General features: G+C 34.3%; 1 protein-coding gene across 1 annotated transcript in view; it reads left to right on the forward strand.

Annotated features, from left to right (window-relative positions):
- The window catches only part of ANKRD13C (ankyrin repeat domain 13C), an 81,084-nt gene that overhangs the window by 32,716 nt on the left and 23,758 nt on the right, over positions 1-24,610 (forward strand). Inside the window, exons 3-8 of the mRNA XM_060139755.1 lie at positions 1,279-1,383; positions 6,900-6,985; positions 8,162-8,207; positions 12,617-12,683; positions 16,840-16,984; positions 23,008-23,139. Of these exons, the coding sequence (XP_059995738.1) occupies positions 1,279-1,383; positions 6,900-6,985; positions 8,162-8,207; positions 12,617-12,683; positions 16,840-16,984; positions 23,008-23,139 (581 nt within the window). The remainder of the gene's footprint in view (positions 1-1,278; positions 1,384-6,899; positions 6,986-8,161; positions 8,208-12,616; positions 12,684-16,839; positions 16,985-23,007; positions 23,140-24,610) is intronic.

Raw genomic sequence — 24,610 nt, forward strand, 5'->3', positions numbered from 1 at the left:
ATTTCCCATGAGCCTTGGTTTCAAATGTTTTTCTGCCTGTTAATATGCTTTTTATTTTGAATTAAAAACAAATTTCCTCAATGTATACAAGTGTCTATACCTTAGACTTTTTTTCTTCTGTAGGAAACTTTTATTCATGTTGTCATATATTATGTTCTTATTTTAAGACTCAGTTCAGATTACCTGTGTTAAATGTTGGATATGCCCCAGCCACTGGAGTTGGGAACAGTAAATACTATATAAACAAAACAATTGAAACCACACAATCCATTGATGAAGTACTATGTACATTAATTTTCCCATGAATAACTGGAAACGTTGAGAGCAATGATTTATACCCACCACCCCTGAACTTATCAGCCAAGATCCAAGAGGCCAGAGATCCCTCGGTGCTTCCTAAAATATCCAGTGTTGGGAATTCCCTGGCAGTCCAGTGGTTAGGACTCCATGCTTCCACTGCAGGGGGCATGGGTTCGATCCCTGATCCCTGGTCCGAGAACTAATATCCTGCATGCCTCAGGACACGGCCCCCCACCCCCCAAAAAAAGGAAGAGATAAAAGAAAAATCCAGTGGTTTGGGAACTGTGTCCTGAGCATAGATATTTCTTTTATGTAATTATTCTGTCACTTGTGGCACAGTCTTCAGTGTTCCCCTTAAGTTTCAGTGGGTGACTGTGCCTGGGCTGGATGGTGAGCTTAGTATACCTTAGACTTTGTTTGATTACTAGAAGGACTGTCTGGATTTGTCCTTGTAGTCATAAACAAGTTTTTGTCCCTTTTGGGTGTTTTTCTGAAATAAACGAATTGTAAAATTTGAAAAATAAGGGTTTGTGGAAACGTTAGTGATTCTTTTTGAAAATACTTTTTTTCCCCCTGAAATAAATAATGAGCTTTCCATTTGACCTTGCAGATGTAAGGTCTTATTAGATAGTGAAATTTTTAGGTAAATTACTCTTGAGTTTCTTGGGCTGTCTTTTATAGTATGGAAACATTCTCAAAATACCCTTGGGAACAATTATTAGGGAATATAATAGTTTCTTTGCAGAGAGATCCAATTTATTTTTAGGTAATAGAATAGATACTTCTTGAATCTAAGGATCTGAAATAACCTGGTTTAGATACAGAGGAATTTTAAAAATTATTTAATTCTCTATAGTATAGTGCTTATATCATAGATCTATTATATTAACTTGATTTCTTGAATTTTTACATGAGTTTTTAATTTAGAGATTCTGAAAATTGCATGATGTTTGACGTTATCACCATTTTATGTTTCAGAATGTGCCCATTTACTTTTGGCTCACAATGCTCCAGTAAAGGTGAAAAATGCTCAGGGATGGAGCCCGCTGGCGGAAGCCATCAGTTATGGAGATAGACAGATGAGTAAGCAATATAAATTACTATTGTTGATATGTATTCTAAAACTATGAAGTGATGCATTTGAGATATTTGTCATTCAGCGTAACTTTCCATACTATGAGAAGTTTGCAGTTACTTACAAACTTATATATGAATTATTCATGACTTTATATATATATAATTACTATATATATTATATATAAATGTACCTAAGTAAAAATATATATAGACATACAACATTATATTCGTTTCAGTAGTACAACATATTGATTATTTGTATGTATTGTGAAATGATCACCACAATAAATCTAGTTAACATCTATCACCATACATAGTTACAGTACTTCTGTTTTTCTTGTGATGAGAACTTTTAAGATATACTCTTTTACAACTTTCATATATGCAGTACAGTGTTGTTAACTATAGTCAACACGCTGTATGTTGCATCCACATGACTTATTTCTTTTATAACTAGAAGTTGGTACCTTTTGACTCCCTTTATCTGTCTGTTCCCTGCACCCCATCCCTGACCGTTGCTGGCTCCAGTTCTTATCTATACTGAGACCTAGCTGTCTTTTGTCTTTCCAGGACTTACTCATAGTTTATACAGATTTTCATTGTGGTATATTTATGTTAGGGTAGTTTTAGGAATTCTATCAGACTCGGTCTTATTTTTGTAGCACATCAAAAGTTAGTTTGGAGGGAAAGAGACAGCAGTCTTTGTTGGTTTGCAGTCTTACCAGGAACTGGCAGTCTTCTTCATTTGGGTCTCAACTTTATATTTCTTTTCCCAACTCGTTAAGTAGATTAACTTCTCTTATATGTTTTCAAAGTGGTCCATTATTTTCCTTTGCAGCACTCAGCACACTTCTAAATAACTGTTCAATGTCTTTTCCCTACACTGTATCCTGATGGTATAATCTTTGTGAGGACTCAAGTCATGAATATGTTTTCTTATTCATCCTTTCATTTCTGGCTCCTAGAACAAAGAAAATTAAAACTGCAAAGAAAATTTGAGATTAATCGAGAATTAACATTTTTCTGAAAAGTATTATATTAAGATTTTTATTTACTATAACTCTATAGTAACTCTTTTAAACTATGAAGTTTAAAAAACTTTAAAATATTTTTTTCTTTTAAGAAAGTAATAACATTTGTTGTAGAAAATTAGGAAATTATTGAAGAACAAAAGGAAATAATTTCACCCAGAGAGTTATTATATTTTCTTCTAGTTTCTTTTTCTAGTCATGTTACTTTCCTATTTAAAACCCTTTAAAAATTCTTATTCTTAAGATGAAGACGAATATCTCTAACTTGGTTTATAAGATCTAGTATGATAATGTCAATTTTTAATCTCCATCCTTATCTTGTTCTTTCCACATGGTTTCTGTATGTCAGCTCTGCTGGCTTTTCAGTTTCTTATATTCACACATCCTTCCCCTTCTGCCCCAGCTCCTCATAATTCTTCAGATCTCAGTTCAAGTACAAGGAAGCTTTCTCTGCCCGTAGACTATGCCAGAATTCTACCTGTCACTTTCATTAGGCAGTAAGCTTCATTTAGAGTAGGGATTGTCTGTTTGTCTCTTAAGTACATATCAGGTGCATTGGAAACATAGTAGGAATGTGCAATTAGCTTTGACATTGAGGAACTCATCTTAGTTGGGGGAGAGAAACCAATGAATATTCTGCAGTATTCTGAAGTATTCACAAAGTATAGAGGAAAAAAGATGAGGGAGAAAGTAATTTCAGTTTTGGCAAGGTGTTTGGTTTATTTAAGCTGAGTCTCAAAGGATTTTAGGAGTTAATAATTAGGTGGGTAAGGACATTCTAGCCTGACAGCAGAATATATATAAAGCATGGAAATGTAAAGAACAAGGCACGTTTTAGGGAACAATGTATATTTCAGTGTGGCTCCCTAAATTAGGCTACATGGCAACCATGGGTGAAGGGGTGAAGTGTAGTTTTGAGAGATGAAGTTTGATGGTAAAGGAGCCACACTGACTGAGATGTGCTTTTCAAGGTTTTAATCTCAACCTCCAGTCACTGTAAAACCTCAGAAGACTTTAAAGCAGGAATTGACATTATTAGATAAGCCTGAAGACTGTTTAATTGAGTAGGGAGGCAAGAGATTTTTAGAAAAATAATCTTTAGAACAACTATGGTAAACTTGACTTAAAGAAGAGACAGTGTGTTTAGAAAAGTAAGGGATAGATTAGAAAGATAAATGAAGGAATCTACAGTGGTTGATTATCTCTTGGATACTGGTAGTAATGGAAGGATTCAGAGTAATTCCAAAGCCTTTATCATGGATTAATGGCTATCTCATTAATTAATTGATATACAGAAAATAGGAAAAAGAACAGTATGGATTTTAATTGATTTGGTGTTAGGTTTGTTGAGTTTGAGTTTTCTGTAGTATATGCAGGTGGAACTGTACAAGTAAGAAGTAGGAGATAATTAGACTGGAGCACAGAAGGAAGTGGAAGGCAGAAGATACACATTTAAGTAATACTTGGAGCAGTAGGGCATAGCTCCAAAAACTTTAGACACAAAAAACTGAAAACTTTACAAGTACTCTATATGGGAGAAGAAGGAAAGAGAAAGTTAAGTTAGTTGTGTTTTTTTGGAGCTCTTCATTTGAGTCTTTGTATGAATTCTGTCTAATATCATCCAAATCCTCTAAAGCTGATTTTATTTTCATTATCAATCACTGTTAATAAGATCCTTACAGTATGGGAGTACAAATATTGACCCTCCCCCCAAATATGATGGTAATTTTGTCTGATTGTGTTTTTTTATATAAATTTATTTATTTTATTTTATTTATTTTTGCCTGCTTTGGGTCTTAGTTGCTGCGGGCAGGCTTTTTCTAGTCGCGGTGACCAGGGGCGACTCTTCGTTGCGGTGCACGGGCTTATTATTGCGGTGGCTTCTCTTGTTGCGGAGCATGGGCTCGAGGCGCGTGGGTTCAGTAGTTGTGGCACACAGGCTCAGTAGTTGTGGCTCGCGGACTCTAGAGTGCAGGCTCAGTAGTTGTGGCGCATGGGCTTAGTTGCTCTGCGGCATGTGGGATCTTCCCGGACCAGCGATCGAACCCATGTCCCCTGCATTGGCAGGTGGATTCTTTTTTTTTTTTTTTTTACGGTACGCGGGCCTCTCACTGTTGTGACCTCTCCTGTTGCGGAGCACAGGCTCCGAATGCGCAGGCTCAGCGGCCATGGCTCATGGGCCTAGTCACTCTGCGGCATGTGGGATCTTCCCGGACCGGGGCACGAACCCGTGTCCCTTGCATCGGCAGGTGGACTTTCAACCACTGCGCCACCAGGCAAGCCTGGCAGGCGGATTCTTAACCACTGCACTACCAGGGAAGTCCCTGTCTAATTGTGTTCTGAGTGTTCGTTTCTGCTTCCACAAGTGACGTTATTTTTAATGTGAAGTCTCATAGAACAGGAATTTCTTTGTATACATTACTATGCTATATACAGTTGTTGTCACTACGTTTTTAATAATGTTTGGTCATTTTAACATTTAACACTAAATGTCTTCAGTCAATTACAGTATATTTAGTTAATGGAAACTATGTGACTTCTGCTTTTCATTGATATCTTTTCTATTTAGGAAATTAATTCTTTTTGTTCTTTATGTCAACAGGGGTCTGTTTGAATTTGAAGGCAAGGTAGATTGAATAAACATTTATTAAAGTATTTGCCTTTATAGTGGAGAAGAATTATAAAAAGAATTCTACTACATTTAGGTAATATCACTTTGATATTAAAGTTAAATTATAATGAACATGAAGGTTAACCAGATTCATATAAATTTGAATCTGTAAAGAACCCTAATGTTTATATAGGTCATTGGTTCTCACACTATTTGGATTTTATAGACCAGAAAAGAATTTTATTAAAGGATTGTTGTAGAGTAGCCGACTTTTTCACTTTAGCATATAAGAACTTTAAAAGTACTTTCTTCTGCGATCACAATTTCATTAAAAAAATAAAAGACACTTTGAAACCAAAAATGAAAGAATAGTCCTTAAATTTTAAAAAAGTGTATAATGTATAAAGAAAAAGAAATCCACCCTGGTACCCAGTTTTTTCATTTGGCTGCATATCACTGGAAACTTGAACAGTTGGCCACTGAAATGTAGACTTGTGTTTGGGAACTGCTGACCGAGATCACAGGTAGTGTGTAACTGAAACTAGGTCCCGTGTTCCCTGACTTTTAGGTCTCATCCTCTTCTGTCCCAAAAGACCTTTAGTAATTTAAACATTGCTCTTTGATTTTTGGCTTTTAAAAATACATTGGGATTAAAGTTAGACCTGTGGTTAAAAATAAGTGTAGATTCTACTATTTCTCATATTCTTCCCTGAGCTTTTCCTTTTGGCCTTTGTGGACAAAACAAATCTGATTTAATAAGCTTTTATTACTGTCTTCTTTCCACATTATTTTTCCCCCAACCTTATACTTCCCTTATACTTCTGTATTCCATATAAGACGTTAAGTAGTTTATAAGAGTGCATACTGTAAAATAGTAAAAATAATAGTATTTTTATTTGTTTGTATGTATACATATGTATATGAAAACAGGACCAGGAGGAAATCAGCATGTATTGATGTATACATTTTACCCCCCTCTGTACATTTTTTCATCTTATTTCATTCAAGGCTAATATTTTCCCTTATTTCAATAAATGTTAGGGATTGATTGATTTTGCTAGTTAATTTTAGACCTTTATTCTAATAAACAAAACTTATACTTACCTACTTGCAGGCACAGTAGTAAGCAATTTATATAGAGCCTCTATAGTAACTCCATGTAGCAGATTTCACTTTATTCTTAATTGACATATGAAAAAAAGAAACTGAAGTTTAGGGAAATTAAGTAAGTGTTCCATGCTTATACAGCTAATAAGTAGTAATGCTGTGGTTTGCGCTTAGGCAGTTTGTCTAAATCTCCATCTGTTAACTGTTGAGAAGACGCTCTGGGGGGTTTCAGGTTTTATTAGAGTCAAAAGTTCTTTTCACAGATAGAGTAGGATTCATTTTAGTATTTTTTATGCTATGTTGGTGGTATGTGAGAGTACAGCCTCAAGTGAAAGAAGAACAGATGCAACTGGTAACAATTGCAGATAATTACATTTTTAGAAAAATAATGTCCAGTGGGATTTTTGAGATCTATCTTTGAGATCATCTTTTAGATCAGTGTTGACAACAGGACACTGCATCATCTGACTGAGATTGGTAATCTTGACTCAGTCAGATAAAGCCTACTGATGATTAAAAACTAGCAAAACTAGTATGAATAAGTTGATGTCGAGGTATCTGTTTTCAATTTTCCTTGAGGATCTTAACAGTTTTGCTAAAGGTATTTTCTAACTTATTCACAATATCTATATTATATCTCTGTGTAATAAGCCAGTGGTGTTTCCTAGCATGGTGAAATTGTTTTTCATAAATTTTTTATTGAGGTGTAATTGGCAAACTAGCATGGTGAAATTTATTTTAAATTAAAAAATTTTTTTAAATTTAAATTTTAGTTACAGCTCTTTTAAGGAAGCTTAAGCAGCAATCCAGGGAAAGTGTTGAAGAAAAACGACCTCGATTATTAAAAGCCCTGAAAGAGGTAGGCTAAATTTCTTTGCTGATTTTGCCCTAAAGGGTAATTGCAAGTATACTTTTAAGCATTTTAAAAATACAGTTTAATTTCTCACTAATTATTAAGGGTCAAGAAATGGTAAAAATCCTGCTTCAATTAAGCAATAATGACATTACAAAATACTCTGATTATGATGTGTAATCTTATGGGAAGCATTATTTGCTTTGATCTTAGAAGGCAGGTAAAGAATTATTGCGTTCAGTAAATTAGGTAAGAGCTCTAAGAAAAATGGAGGTAAGTCATAATTAATGGCAGTAGTTTTCCTTTGTCCTTTGGATTGAAAGATTTTCTATGAACTGAAGTGCTACTGCCTTAGGAGCAGTTTGCATTTTCTTTATGTAACAAAACTCTTTTTGTCTGTCCTACTTCATGATGGTAAGAGCTGGGTGTGCTGGCACAGAAAGGGAGAGAGTTTTGTTTTCTGTTGTTTTTTCCTCTGTATTTTGGATGCGTGAAAGAACTGTGGGAGAAAGATATATCATCATGACTATGTCTTCTTTTAGGTATGCTTTGTTTTTGAAATCTCAAGGGATAAATTTTTTTGACAATATTTGATTAATAGTTCCTTGAACAGTTATAGTCTTTGATGTTTAGCTTCTAATTTGTGAAATAAAAACGTTCTCTATAGATCTCATATGATGACATATTATTTCAAATTTAGTAAACCTATCACTTTATAGAAAAAAAGTTTGTATTGCAGTGGGTGATTTTATTAGACCATTATGAGCCTACACAATAATCATTTTGGAAGTTACTGTTTTTTTTTATAACACTTCTAAAGTTATTAAGTATTTTTACAATACTACTTATTGTTATGCGAAATGGAATATTTATTGATGCAAATTTAAATGCCTGTCAGTTTCAGATATGTTCTTATGTGATTAAAACGTTCTTGTAAAATCTAGAGTGGTGTGAGTTTTCCTTTGTAGATATGTGTAGTAATGTCTGCTATTGTAATGTAATTTTAAGTAATAACCATATATATTTTTTGGTTCTTTCTCCAACTCCATACATTGAAATTATTTCCTATTCCTGTCTATAGACCTTTAATGATAACAGATTTTTTAAAGCAAAATATTAAGTAGGTATAAGAGCTGTTAATGAAGGTGTGCATTCAATAATTATTCATATTTCATTTCTCAGCTAGGTGACTTTTATTTAGAACTTCACTGGGATTTTCAAAGCTGGGGTAAGAGTGTGCTATATTTTACTATAAAATATGTACGTATGCAGAAATGCAAGTGCAAAAATAACTATTATATAGAAATGTTAACATAACAAATATTACCCTAAGGAAATTAAAATATTTTTCATCATGTTGAATGTAATGGTTATAAAGCCCTATAGTAATACTTAATTATCCTAACCTGATTAGTAACTTTCATAATTATTATTTTTAAGATTAAAAATTCTCTTTTTTTTAAATAAAATGCCGGTTCAAATATTATAATAATTTAATATAAGGAATTTTCAGAGGGAAGAGAAGAATAATTATGGGATTATTAGATTACTGAATTTAGGGAAGTTTGACATATAGTATTTAGATCCCTGAATGTGAAGAATTTGGTTAACATTAATTGATTTTGTATGTTTTGTCATCTTTCAATCACATTTGCTGCTTTTATTGCATACTTTATAGCCACTGTTTTAACATACTATTTGGTTGCACACTCTTCCACTTATTTATGAAAGACGTTAATTCCTAGATATTTTACAGTCATTTATTGATTTACCTTGGCAAGGTAAGTTTTCTCTCCTCCCCATTTTAAACATGAGTCTACTTAGGGAGAAAACTTTGGTGTCCAAATAGGAAGTTTGATCCTAGTGACCTTTACTTTACTAAGTAAACAACTATCCAAACCACTAACTTTTGGGTTAAATATTTTTTTAATGTAATCTATATATAGGTTTGAATATAGTATGCTTATGTGTGTTTTTTAAAGCATCTGAATTAATCTTTATGATATTAAGGATATTTGAATGCTTATTATCACCAAAATAATCATAAAAATAGATCATAATCATAAAAATAAATCAGATATTGATAACTCTAGAAACCACTGTTAATGTTTCATATGAATATTTCAAACTCTTTTCAATGCTTACAAACGTGTGTGTATGTACATATATATAAATATAAATGTATATGTGTATATGTATCCTCAGCATTAGTTTTTTTTAATGGGATCATACTATTATATCATTATGCATTTTGTCACGTTTACTTAATATATCATAGGTATCTCACATTTTAGTTCATGAGGAAGTACTTCATTTTTTTTTTAACAGCTGCATAATACTGTACAGCATGGGTGATTAAGGTTTTTCTAGTGTTTAATCTCTAAATGTAAAATTTTAATCCCTAAATATAATCAGTTTTTTCTAACATTGTTAACAACTGTAGTTCATCAGGCTAGTTTTGGCTCCATCAAAATCACACATGAGGGAGTTCCCTGGTGGCCTAGTGGTTAGGACTCTGGACTTTCACTGCTGTGTCCCGGGTTCAATCCCTGACTGGGGAACTGAGATCCTACAAGCCTCATGTCACAGCCAAAAAAAAAAGATCACACATGATTTTGTTTTGTTAACTCTCGTAGTCCTTTATGCTCTATAAATTATTCAGAAGTCCCAGTGTTCTAGAATACTGAGAGAAAAAAAGGTTTGTAATAGCACTGTATAATAAAAGAGGTCTAAGTTAGATTGGTCTAAAGCCTGAGTACTGTTTTTTCACACGTTTTTTTCTGTCTGTAAAGACCCCAGTCATTCTTGGCGATCCTAAACTGAGGTTGTCCCTTGAGTGTACTGGCTCTTTAATTGATTGTCTTAGTAGTTGTTAGTGGTTTGAATTCTAAGATAGTCACTTTATGTTGCTGAGCAAAATGTTCTAAAATATTTTAAAAGTGACATTTCAGTTACATGAAGAAATAGAAATGGATGTAATTACTCCAGAAATTGTGCATATGATCTGTAGTTATAAACACATTATAAATGTTGCATAATCAAGTTCATTATGCAACCACTGAGGTACTTGTTTAAAGTATTGCTTCTTTGAGAACTTGACTTTGATGCAAAAAAGTCAGCCCATCTGTTTCATTGTTGATAAAGGTTTTTACTGATTTCATGTCAAATTATTAGCACCTGATGGTTAGATGTCATCTATAATTTTAAAAACTAAACTCATTGGCTAGATTTAGCTTAGACACTTTGGATTAAAAAAATTGGATAATCTCTATTATTAGATTTGATTATCAAGCTTTTTTCCAGAGTTTAGGCATGGTTCCTCCCCTTGTTAAAGCCCCTAATATTTAAAAAAAAAAAAAAAAAAAAGGCAACCTAGAAATAAGAGGAAGTTAAGAAATATTGAGGTCCGGCGTTAAGTTTAATTTAGAGGTTGTGGAGCTCACAAACTCTACTCTTTCTCCTTCAGTATTTGGCTGAAAATAGCCTCAGACTTGGTTAATAGCAAGTCTGGAGGTGACTGAATTATTCCAGCTTGAGTTTTTAGGTATGGAAAAGCTTTAAATTGGAATCAGAAGTACTGGCTCCTAACTGTTTGACATGGCAAATCACATAACTTTCCTGAGTTTCAGTTTCTTCATTTTAAAAATGGGGATAATAATAACTGTCCCACCTATTTCAAGCCTTTGTTTTGGTGTAGATGAAATGAAATCATGTTTTTGAAGGAAGCCCTTCAGATACTGTAAAGTGTTAAATAATTTTATAATCACTACAAATTTAACATTATGTGTATATAGCATGTTTCAACAGAAAAACTAATAGTTTTTTTTCTTTATCTCATAATCTACAGAATATCCATCTTGTATTTGGGACTGTTTTTTGCATATTATAGATGGAAAACATTCAACCTAGGAACTCTTCTTAAAATCAGGGAGTAAGTGATAGCAAAACCAAAATTAAAATTTTGAGACTTTCCATTTTTCAGTTCAGAGGATTATGCTGCCTTTGGAGTACTGTGTTAGACTCTCAGATTATGCTGAGGTAACTTAAGATACAGACAGCCTAATTGTTCAGTTTACATTGGGGAAGAAAAAGTCATCACAGAATTGGGAAAATGAAAATTGCTTTATTTTTGGAATGCATTAAAATCTTTTTTTCTCAATGATATCTTTTTTTTTTTAACTTTTGCTTTTCAAACCCTAAGCTTCTTAATTTTTTTCTACATTCCCCTCTTCCTCCTTTTCTGATTTTTGATAAATGGGTATTGGTATGTGATTCTAAGTTTTGTTTTTATAGGTTACCGTACTACTTCAAAAGATGTAATAAGTTAAATTTAAATTGTTAGGATGCTGTCTTCTTGTAATCGTCTTTTTCATGCTACACCAAATATGTAAGGACAGAAAAACTGGATCTCAATAAGCATGAAAGAGGAGCTTTGATCATTTACGTAGATTTATGCCATTATTAATCTTCTTAACTTCTATTGTTTCATATAAGGAAAAGTTTTATTGGAAAATGATTTCTTATGTTCTTTGACCAGGGTAACTCTTAGTTGATATTCCCTCTGGGCAGTAAAATTTTCTTGCTTTTATAAAATAAGTCTAGAAAACTGTCTTCAATGCTGGAAATCATTTTGGATTAAATGACCTCTAAGGATTTAAAAAAGACATTTTTATATTTGGTATACCTTTAATGTTAGTGAGCAAATATTGATGCTTTTGAAAAAGTTAACTAAAAAACTAGCCCTTAATTTTCTCCAAAGTCTTTGTTTCTTTCTAACCCAGGTTGATTTATCATCCATTTTTAAAACACAGAGTTTTGTAAAATATACATATAATATATCTTACATAGATACACACACCCACGTACATACACATGTACATGTGATGTAATCTTTAATTTCAAGAATTTTGAGTTTCACATTTTTTTCTTTTTTTGGTATGTGGTAGTTTAATTATATAGCCTGTTATGTAGATTTATTTATCCATAGAATAACTTATATTTCCTCAAAATATAGCCGATAATAAATAATAAAAAAACTATGAGAATATAGCTTGTGATATGAATGTAAGCAACACTAGAATGTAGAAATCTATAAGTCAATAGTATGATTGCATTTTATGGATTTTGAAACTGAGCTACAGTGAGCTTAAGTAACCAACATATTTGGGATTCAGACTCAAATTCGACTATCTAGCTCTAAAAGTGTCTTTTTCTATTACACATATTACTTTTCTGGTATTTAATCCAATTATATTTAGAGGATCAGATGGAATCCAGGCTTATCTGGTTACCCATTCAGGAGGGTTTAGTTACCACAGGGCATCGTTTTCTAACTTACAGTAATATCCTACAATATATACCCAAGAGTGGCATTATATCAACTCTGCTACTCTTACATGTGTTTGGTGGGTGGTGGTGGTGAACTATATAGCAATTACAATTAAATAGTAGGTATTTGAAGTTCCTCAAAATTGCTTTGTATATTATTTTTAAGTGGAAAATACTATTTTAAAGGAAATTATTACGATTTTGGTGAAATAGTAAAATGTTTACATTACTCTTCTTCTAATTAAAAAAATTTGTAATCTCTCTGAACTTCAGGTGGTTATTTTTTGCCTTTTCTTTTTACAAATACAGTGCCTTTACTTTCCCGAATTCTGCCTTCTGATGCATGTAAAATATACAAACAAGGTATCAATATCAGGTAAGGTGATTTGATTTTTTTCTGAGTAACAGATAATTGAGATTTAGAGATAGCTTTTCTTTTTGTAGTAATAGTTTATACTTGGATGTAGTATTTTATAACATGTTGTAATATATTCACAATATTTTATCTCCTTTGAGATACTACAGATAAGGAACCAAAGGCATAAAATCTTAACTAAAACAAAGGTATTATTATTTAACTACAGACTATCTGGAAGGCAAGTAGAGTGAAGATCATGATATAACACTAAGAAGATTTGAGATGGTTACTTCCCTCTTCCTAGCTTTGTAGGGAATAAGGGACACATAAGGAGGACATAACTATTGTCCTGTTTTTCCTCCATCCCTCTCCAACCCTTCCCTCCCCTGTCTACCCATCCATGCTTCTAGCCATTCATCTGTTCAGTCATCTATCAATTCTAGTGAACACTTTAAGGCTAATTTTAATTTTCTTCTGTTTCCTTTTAAAACTAAGATTGATGTTTGGATCTCACAGGGAATCTATTTATTTTATTTATTTCAGGATTTTATCATTATCTCTTTAGCTTTCTGTTAATATAGGTATATTTACAAGTTATTTCTATCTAAGCTATATATAATGCTGGTGAATATGCCAACTTTTTAGTATATTCATACCTATTAGTATATTTATATATACATAAAATTTTACATGTCTGTATCTTATAAAAATCCAGAATATTAATTTGAATATGTAAGGGTCTAGAACTAGAGATGTCTTAAAAGGTTATCTCATATAAACTCTTCATTTTATAGATTAGAACATTCTGACAAGTGAAGTGATTTTTATGAGCATATTGCAAATTAATCACTGAGCCAGGACCTCTCTGACTTCCTGTCAGATCATATCATGTCACAAGGCAGAAATTTTAAAAAATCAACTCTTTATGAGATTTATTGTTCAATATGTTGAATTATAATGAAGAGATAACCTTTAGATGGAAGTAAGTTCTAGGGTCATTATTCTCCAGCAAAATTCTATTAAGGTAGAAGTTTCTGTGATTTTGTTTTTAAAAATAACCTCCTCAGATGTTTCTGATGATGAAAGTGTTCATGCACATTAAATTCATGGTCATTATAGAAACCTTGGAAAATACAGAAAAGTATAGATTAGAAAACTAGGAAAGGATTTGATAATGATGTAGATTTAATTCAGTAGCCTATTGTTAGCAATATATTATGGTTATTAAAAAATTATCAGTTTAAAAATGCTTAATATAGGTGCTTGCCAAAGTTAGTACATAACTTGGGAGAATAGTATTATCTTCCATGTGCTACTTTAACTAAAGGTTAGTTTTAGTTCTGTTTGATCCTTAAACTTAGGAGAAAAGGAGCTTCTTTCTTTTAAAAAATTGTTTCACATTTATATATGACTTTTAAAAGTAAATGACATGATGCATATTACCTAATAAATATAGATGATAAAAAAAACACAAAATGGTTAAGATAGAGACATGAGAATAAGAGGCTGAGAGAGAATAATTGTGTCAAAGAATGTAGTTTAAGGGAAGCTACTGCAGTTTAGCAAGACTCTGAAACCTGGGACTTACTAGCAGCCGAGGTTGAGGGAGAAATGTGACAGGTTCAAAGTGCTAGTTATCAAACAAAGTTTACTAGATTAATGGAGAAGCTGCATTTTAGGATGTATGACAAAGGTTTTTTGCATAGATGAAGAATTATTTTAAAGAAAAAGAAGTTTGTTAACATTAAATAAAAACTTTCAAATTTAAACATCAGGAGATGATTAGTTCTTTTAAACATCACTTCAAATGAATTTTACTTGTATCTCCTGACAGTTATGTGATAATTTAAAGTATCTTCTTTGGGAATTCCTTGGTGTTCCAGTGGTTAGGACTCCACGCATTCACTGCCAAGGGCACGGGTTCCATCCCTGGTCGGGAAACTAAGATTCTACAGGCCGTGTGGCCAAAAAAAAAAAAAGTATCTTCTTTGTTGTCAAAGAGAAATTAATACTTTAGTAGAAATAGGAAAGTGTGGGCAACTTTATTGTTGAGAATACTAACAAATATTTTCACTGTTAATAATTTTGAGGTTACATATAACCACTGACTAAAATAATCATTGCAGACTTTCTCAGTCAGGCTCTTCCTATTTTGAGTAGGCCCTATTTCCTTTTCACTGTTACTTGGGCATTTTTCAAGTTTTTATCTGAAACAGAACATGTTCTACTCAAATCTTTGCATTTGTATAAAGAATTTTTTGTTCTTCATGGTGAATTACATGGCAAAATTAAAAGTATTTAGGCTTATAAGCTGAAAGCCAAGGACTAGTTAATACATTAAAATATCATTGTGATAAATTATATTAAAAATTATATTATATATATCATTATGATAAATTAGATTTAAGGGCTCAAATGTTGCCAGTGTCAGTCTGTCTTTGTCTCTCTGTACATCTCTTTTCTCACATTTCCTATCCCCACCCCTTGCAACCCACTACTACTCTCACCCAGGATGGGCAAGAAGGGAATGGAGGCAAAAGACTGTTCTGGCCCTTTTCTTCTTTTTTTGGTGGGGTATAGAGTTCCCTGGTAGCTGAAGCTTGGAGTCCAAATAGGCCATGCATGTAAAATGATCTGTTCCTTTTTTGAGACTTCAGTAGCCTGCATCTTATAGAGGTGGGGGATAAGCCCCTTTTACTGGCATTATTTTCTCTTACGCCACATGTACAAGCAATAACAGGATATGTTTAGTAGTACAGGCACCAGTAGTACAGTAGCAGGCTACTGGAAGTGGACCAGGGGCTAGAATTCAACTGTAAAGCAGCAGGTAGTGTTCACTCATATAGGAGTTGGTGACTTGGTTTTCTTTTTAGGACTTCTTATTCGGTTCTGAGGGGTGTGTATATTTTATATGGCTCAGAAAAGAGCCTCTTATACATAGGATAACCATATTTCCCTGTTCACCTCTGTTGTCCTGGTAAAATTATTAACAGTATCACCTTCACCTTTAAAAACTACTAGTTTTGGTGATAAATTATATGTAACCCTAGTTATTCTTTTGCATGCGAAATATGCTCCATTTTTCAGCTTCTCCTACAAAGCCTTGTGCAAGATTGAAGCACTTCAGGGTACTTGTGAACTTTTCCATTCCATTATTCTCCCAAATTTCAGCAAGTAGTGACTTGTAGATTTTATTTGAGACCAACCCACTGGGTCGACCATGCCAGGTCTTGGTTATAATGAGCACAACAAACATACAAGTGTGTGAGTCCATGAATATTTGCCATAGGAGCGATCCATAATTTTTTCAGGCTGTGGAGATGTTGGAAAAGAAAATGCTGGGAAAAAGAATGCTAATCTGAATATGGGAAGTCAAGCAGAAAGGCCAAGATTTAGAGTAAATTAAATGGTTTATCGAGTTGAAGGATGAAGCAAGGTTTGGTACCAAGCATAAGCATAGATGCAGATCATAAGGACAAGACTGTGGACACACAGTCCTTAGCCTAAGAATGTGGTCTGTCCATGGCTATACCTCTCTTATATACAGTTGACCTTTGAACAATACCGTTTTGAACTACTTGGGCCCACTTATACGTAGATCTTTTTCAAGAAATACGTACTACAGTACTACATGATCCAAGGTTGGTTGAATCTGAGGATGTGGAAATGTGCATATGGAGGGCCGACTGTAAAGTTACATGTGGAGGGGATGTGGGTCAGCGCCCCAAACCCTGGTGTTCAAGGGTAAGCTGTACTCTGCCGAGCTAGCAACTTGGTCTTGAAAGTATCAGAATGTTAGACAGGTCTGCTTTCCTTTTCTGCCCTTCCCCCTTGAAGTAACTTTTATGGAGTAGCTACAGTATAGGAAATGGTAGAGAATAAGGGTACAGTTAGAGAAATGCATCAACAATGGGGAAACAACGTTTTTCTTGCTGGATTATTGAAGTATATATTCAGAAAAATGAAATATAGATAAAATTGAATATATATTTAAATATTCTTTTGGTGTTTTTTAATGAGATATTTTAAATTTAGCTTTTATCTATAAATTTGGTTTTGAAATATGGTATTAGCATCTTGGTTTGAGTTTAGAAGGAGCAAAACTTGTTTAATTAATATGAAGTTTTATTGAAATTTTATTTGTCAGAATTTCTCATCTATCCATCTTTCACAGGCTTGACACTACTCTCATAGACTTTACTGACATGAAGTGCCAACGAGGGGATTTAAGCTTCATTTTCAATGGGGATGCGGCACCCTCTGAATCTTTTGTAGTATTAGACAATGAACAAAAAGTTTATCAGCGAATACACCATGAGGTGAGCATGTTGTCTTATCAGTATTCCTGTAAATGGTTTAAAAAAGTCTGTGTAGGGATTTCCCCTGTGGTCCAGTGGTTAAGACTCCGCCTTCCAATGCAAGGGGTGAGGGTTTGATCCCTAGTTGGGGAACTAAGATCCCACATGCCACGGGGTGCGGCTAAAAAAATAAAAGAAGTCTGTGTATGCAACCAAGCCTCGGTGTAATTGTTTTAAAAGGCGTAAGGCATAATTGAGATGGTTCATTCCTAAAGCTTTGATTTTCTTACCTCTTGCTTTTTAAAAAAGTTTTATCGGGCTTCCCTGGTGGCGCAGTGGTTGAGAGTCCGCCTGCCGATGCAGGGGACACGGGTTCGTGCCCTGGTCCGGGAGGATCCCACATGCCGCGGAGCGGCTGGGCCCGTGAGCCATGGCCGCTGAGCCTGTGCGTCTGGAGCCTGTGCTCTGTAACGGGAGAGGCCACAACAGTGAGAGGCCCGCGTACCACACAAAAAAAAAAATAAATAAAAAAGTTTTATCATCTGTTCTCTATCCTGAGTAATCCACTGAGTCTGTTTGCTCTTAATTCACTGATGATCTCCTAGTTAAATAAACCCTAACTTCTCATAGTTCTCATTTGTTGAACCTGTTCTGGCCCTGTCCCCATTTATCTTCCTATCTTAGTTTCTTTTATTGTTGTGAACCATCTCTACCTCTTTAATATGAACACCTCTCTTGGCTCTCTGTCTGTACCATTTTACTTTTCCCAACTCTTTGGCCACGTTTCTTTTCTCCGTCTTTTCACTCTTAAAGTACAAAATTATACCCCTTCTAAACACCATATCTCCATGTTGGAATTGCCTTCACAACGACCTTTGAGAGACCATATTCACCATCATCTTATATCTGTTGTTCCCTGAATGCTTATAAACCAAAGAAAAAGCTTTTCTAGTATCTATATATATCACTGATAGCCTTACAAATGTTTTTAGGTCAGTATTTTGTTTTGTCACTGTGGCTTTTATTTTTCACCATTTCCTTTCCTTACGTTTACCACATCTTGTGACCCCTTCCTCAACATCTCTTAGATTAGACCCTCCTACTGTCATATCTGTTGACAAGACCTTAGTTACCTTGTATGTGTACTATTGAAATAAATAGTTTCCTAACTGGCATTGAGCAAGGAAGATTTGGATTCGAAGAGAAGAAAAAAAGACATTCCTTGTGGGGGAAACAGGATGAGTAAAGTCAGGAAAGTAGGACTAAGAATGGTTTATTTGGGAAACAGAAAAGCAATCTATCTGACTGCAGTGAAGGTTTCTCTTACTGAGCATAGGAACATGATTTATGGAAGGCCTTAACAGCCAGATAAAATAGTTTAGGATCTGTTATAGTTGGCAATAGAGAGTCATAGATTCTTAAACAAGGGATTGATTTGATCAAAAAGTAATTTAAATAAATTAATCTTATATATAATAGTTTTTTTGACTTTTCCTCCTTCCGTCTCTTCCTCAAACGTTTTATCAAGGACCTAATAAATGCTAGACACTGCTAGGTGCTATGGATAGTGGCATTGTATTAATAGTATACAGTTTGTCTCTTGGTATCTGTGGGGGATTGATTCTAGGAATCCCTAAGGATACCAAAATCCACAGATGCTCAAGTCCCTTATATAAAATGGTGTAGTATTTGCATATAAGCTACACACATCCTCCAATATACTTTAATTCATCTCTAGATTACTTATAATACTTAATACAATGTAAAGCCTAGGTAAATAGTTGTAAATACAGTGTAAATACCTTGTAACTAGTTGCCTGTGTGGCAAATTTAAGTTTTGCTTTCTGGAACTTTCTGGAATTTTTTTTTCTCCAAATATTTTTGATCCCTGGTTGGTTGAATCTGCAGATGCGGAACCTGCAGTTATGGAGGGCAAACTGTATATCAATTACTATCATATATTAAGCATTAAATGCCAGCATACTGGAACTATAAATACGTTAAAGCTCTTTTATTAAATCCTTAAAATAACCTGTCTAAATAGTACCATCTCTATTTTATAGATGAAAATATTGAGGCTTATAAATGTTAAAAGATATCGCTAAGATCACACAGCTAGTATGCAAGATGGATTGGAAAAGGGAGAGAATGGAAGGGGGGAAAATATGTGTTTTTATGGTTATAGGCATACTTCGCTTCATTGCACGTCACAGATATTGCGTTTTTTTACAAATTGAAGGTCTGTGGCAACCCTGTGTTGAGCAAGTCTATTGGTGCCATTTTTCCAACAGCATTTGCTTACTTTGTGTCTCTGTGTCACATTTTGGTAATTCTCGAAATATTTTGACTCCTCTACCAGCAAACAGATTATGACTTGCTGAAGGTTCAGATGATGGTTAGCATTTTTTAGCAATAAAGTTTTATGTTTTTTTTTAAATTTATATTTTGGCTGCTTTGGGTCTTCGTTGCTGTGTGTGGGCTTTCTCTAGTTGCGGCAAGCCAGGGCTACTCTTTGTTGCCAGTGTGTGGGCTTCTCATTGCAGTGACTTCTCTTGTTGCGGAGTGCGGTCTCTAGGCACACGAGCTTCAGTAGTTGTGGCACACAGGCTCAGTAGTTGTGGCTCAACGGGTCTAGAGCACAGGCTCAGTAGTTGTGGCGCACGGGCTTGGTTGCTCTGCAGCATGTGGCATCTTCCTGGACCAGGGATCAAACCTGTGTCCCCTGCATTGGCAGGCAGATCTTAACTACTGTGCCACCAGGGAAGTCCCAGCAATAAAGTATTTTTAAATTAAGGTATGTACCTTGTTTTTTTAAGCATGATGCTATTGCACACGGAACAGACTACAGTACAGAGTAAATGATGGTGGTGCCACAGATAGAATTGGGGCATTTGGAAAAGGAAACAGGTTTGGGGTTTTAGATGACCTTCATATTGGATCTGTTGCTAAAATCAGTGTATTTGTTTCAACCTTCTCTTTATATAGACTTCTCTGAAGTATTTGCTATTATCGGTAACTCAGTTCTTAAAATTTGCATTTCCTTGTGACTTGACCTTGATCATTAGATGTTCTTTTCCCATATCTCCTTCTTACTCTCTTTTGCCTGTTTCCTTTTCTCTGCTCACTTCTTGAATATTGATATGCGCTTGATGTTCTCATTTTTACAAATTGCCAGAATAATCTCTTCCATTCCCACAGCTCTCACTACCTCTTATCAGTTGATAGTTCACAAGTATATATTTGTAACTCAGATCTTCTGAGTGGGGACCTATCTATTTAAGTGCCTAATGGATAGCCTGTGTGTCTCCTAGGTACCTCAAAACTTAGCTTATTTAAGACTTAACTCATTATTTTCCCTTTAAGGTGCCCGTTCTCCCATTTTCTTTCCTTTGGTGATTGATATCATTCTCTGTTCAGCGAGAAAAATTGGAGGTTTTTTTTGACATCTTTTCTTGTATTCTCACGTTTCCTAATTAGAGAACATGTGTGGTTATTCTTGTCTCCCTCATGTCTTATAATTATCCCTTTTTTATTCATGCTGTTATTGCCATAATTTAGGTATTCATTATGTCAACTGGACTGTCACAAAAGTCTCATAAATGATCTTCCTGGCCCCCTTCTTGTCTGCTTTTAAATTATTTCACATATTGGAGATAGGTTGAACATTGAAAACAAATTCATGACATTTGTCTTCCTTAAAGACACTTTAAAAGTTCCCTATTGCCTGAAGAACGAAATCCAAGTTCCTTAGCATGCCATGGTTCCTTCTGTGACCTGGCTTTTGTTCATTTTTCCAGCCTTTTTCTTACCCTGTTATCATAGATACCTTCATGCCGAACTCTTTGCAATTTTTTCCAGGCTATTTAGTGTTTCATTCCTTTGTTCATATTGTTTCCAATTCTGGGGATACCCTTCTTCTTGTACCCTCACCCTGGTGGGGCACCTACTTAGTGTTACTTCCTCATCTGCCAAGTGACCATTGTTTTGATGTTCTCACTAATGTGGTACCATAGAGCTTCTAATGCTGTTTTTGTCTATATGGCTTTCTTCTTTCTTGGGGCTAAGCTTCTCAGAGGTTTGGGGTTCTTTTAGTTGTAGTCTCTGGTACCTAATACAGCATCAGTACATTCTAGTTAGAGTTTGGCAGAATCTTTCTGTAAAGGGAGAGAGTCAGTATTTTAGATATTTAAATATATTTGCAGGTCATATGGTCTCTGTCACAACTGCTCACCTCTGCTGTTATTAACATAAAAGCCACCAGAGGCAATATATAAATGAATGAGTATGGCTGTATTCTAATAAAATTTTACTTGAAAAACAGATGGTGGACTGGATTTGACTGCTGGCCATAGTCTGCTGACCCTTATTCTAGACTCTCATATATGTACTAAATAATTCGAATTCTTATGTTTTAAATAACAACAGGATAGCTAACTGGGCAATAGATGAGTTGGAAAGATAGTACTAAAAGAGAAGCCAGAGATTAAGGCTAGTAGTGTAAGTATTAGCTGATGTTATAGTATCAATGAGATCACCAGTGGTCTGGTATTTAGGGTATATGTGTGTGTATTTTATGTCTAAAAGAATACAGAAATGCTAGATTTTGAGCAATAATCCTCAGGGCAGGGAATACTTGTTTTTTATCCTAATATGTATACATAAGTAATAATTGTTCATTAAATGTTTGTTGAATGAATGTAATTAACAACAGGTATTTTTCAATGATGTGGTTAGGAGATAGTCTATGATTTACAGAAGAGTTATGTTTCAAAAGTTTATTTGAAATTGGGATGTTTGAAACTTAAGGCAAATTTCTTCATAGGTAGTGTTGTATATAGTGTTGTTCCCAAGCTAGTACATAAAATCCTAATTGATTTGTAATATATTTACATCATGATGGTTAACAGTTCTGTACAATCTATGCCAGTCAAAATTTCTCTTTAGGAAATTGTGTTCAGAATTAGTTTGGGTTACCAGGAATACATTTTCACCTGTTACAGCCTTAGCATTAATGTCAAGATTTTCTATCCCTCACTTGTAAGGGTGAAGGAAATGGGCTATATCTGGGTGAAAGTTTGTGGTGACGAATAGAAAATGGGCCTCCTGGGAATCTAGAAATCAGGAGGTAGGGAAAATAGAGCCTCTACTTATTGGAAACCTTATGGATGGTTCTCATTCTCCAGTCAACTCTCTAGTTTCTGCCTTTTTTCTCCCTCTTTTCTTCGGATTCTGGGGTCCTAAATATCAGAGAATCTCTCTTGGCCTATTATATTTAGAATAGAGCCTCATCTAATGCCTACTCATTTACTCTTCTGTACCTGATCTCTTAGTTTTCTGTCCCTGAAACAAGCACAAAGCTTTCTCTTTTAAAAAATAATTATCGATCAATTATTTTATGCCAGCACTGGGGAATATGTTGAAGCAAGGCTGCTAATTGAGTTTGGAAATTATGAGTTGATATTTATGGATTTCTTTTCTTTCTATAAGGTGTATAGAGAAGATCCCATGTGGCCTCCTTTCCTTTTTTCCTTCCTTATCACCTCTCTCCTTTCCTCCTTCCCTTCCTTCCTTCCACTTAAAACTATTGGGAAAGAAAGGCTCATAGTGGTGGGTCTTTAGATTAAAAAGAACTAAAGTAAGATTCATCCATACTTAAAGAAAACAAAACCTTCTTACAGGCATTTTGTCTCAGACGTGTCTACTTAATTCTTAAAGTAATCTTTTACAATTACTCTGCATACTTTGTACTTCTGTAATGGGTAATCTAGTATTGTTTCCATTACATATCTGGAAGAGTGTGAGTACCCTTTTTATGTGTCCTGTATTTTTAGATTCATAATTAGTTATAATTCTAACTTATTTAGTTATATGAAGTTTACACTTCTGTAATTGTTTTTAGAGTAACTAGCACTTCACATTTTTTTAGAATTGGTCCTTTTTGTTTTTTGAAACCTGTAACGTTTTAATTGTTGACATTTTCATATGTGGCGCTAAAAACCTCTGAAAACCTAGATTCTTATATTTACCTTTTGCCCCCACCCCAGGAATCAGAGATGGAAACAGAAGAAGAGGTTGACATTTTAATGAGTAGTGATATTTACTCTGCAACTTTATCAACCAAATCAATTTCTTTCACGCGTGCCCAAACAGGATGGCTTTTTCGGGAAGATAAAACAGTATGTGCAAATCGAGATTTTTACACTTTAAAAATTGTTTAGTATTTAATGTTGTCAAAATAATGTGATGGAAATACAGGTAGAAAGAAGTGTCTTACTTACCTGTTTTCAAGTAGTTTATTCTCTTCTCTTTGAACCCAAATAGGGAATTATATTGGTTGGTTACAGAGTTGGAAGATAGGAGAAGCCAGGAGAGAAAGTTTAGTTCATTTGAATTTTATGTTGAAAAATATTCTTGTTGTTTGTTGCCTTGTTATTATACAGGGAACAATGTCTTCACATGGTTCCATTATATTTCTAATGCTTTTTTTCTTAGGAAGACCACAGAGAAGCATATACTTTTAAATTCATTTCTCTGGACCTTTTTTCTTTCTTCTTTTAGAATTTTAAACTATTTACTTACCCAGTATCTGTCCCTCAGTATTCCATATATTTGACTAAAATTAAATAAGCTTACATTTCTACAACACTGTAATTAAATTAAATCTCAGTGGTGGTTTCCCCATTAGTGAATTGTAAATTCTTTCCATAATTCCCATTTCATCTGTCAGCAAGAGGTTATAAAATATATAATATTTCAAATATAATATGTTCAAAATATATTCAAACATTTTTTAGTTGCATGTATGAAGAAGCATCTTATAAAATTGTAAAGTCAAGGATAAGTAACACATTAGGTAAGGGCGAAGATTTTAAGAATTCTATTTATCTTTTATTACACACAGTAGAAATGAATATATCCTCATTAGAAAGACAAAAATAGCCTGTAATAGGGTTCTTTGAGAAACAAAATCAGTAGGAGTTCTGTATCTCTCTGTGTATGTGTATATATCTGCATATAGATGTATATACACCTATAGACAGTAGGAGAGAAGGGTGAGGGAGAGATTGATTTATTTTAAGGAGTTAGCTTGTGTGAATGTAGAGGCTGGTAAGTCTGAAATTTTTAGAGCAGTCTAGCAGGCTGGAAATTCAGGGGAGAGTTGATATGGTCTTGAGTTTGAAATCTGCAGGCTAGAATCTCAGGCAGGGTTTCTGTGTTGCAGTCTTGAGGCAGAATTGCTTTTCCTTTGGGAAACCTTAGTCTTTGCTCTTAAGGCCTACATTTGATTGGATATGGCCTTTCCATATTATGGAGGGTAATCTGCTTTACTTCAAGTCTGCTGATGTAAACTTTAATTAATCTAAAAAATGCCTTCATGGAATTCCCTGGTGGTCCAGTGGTTAGGACTCAGTGCTTTCACCACTGTGGCCTGGGTTCAATCCCTCGTTGGGGAACTAAGATCCTGCAAGCTGTACAGCACAGCCAAAAAAAAGAAAAAGCCTTTGTAGCAACATCTAGACTGGTGTTTGATTGAACAGTTGGACATCATAGTCTAGGCAAACTGACATAAAATTCACCACCACACAGTCTTACACATAAAGCTGAAAAATCTCCCTTGACCACTACTCACAATCCCAGAGTCCTTTG

This window comes from Lagenorhynchus albirostris, chromosome 2 (assembly GCF_949774975.1).
Source record: "Lagenorhynchus albirostris chromosome 2, mLagAlb1.1, whole genome shotgun sequence".
Classification (NCBI taxonomy): Eukaryota; Metazoa; Chordata; class Mammalia; order Artiodactyla; family Delphinidae; genus Lagenorhynchus; species Lagenorhynchus albirostris.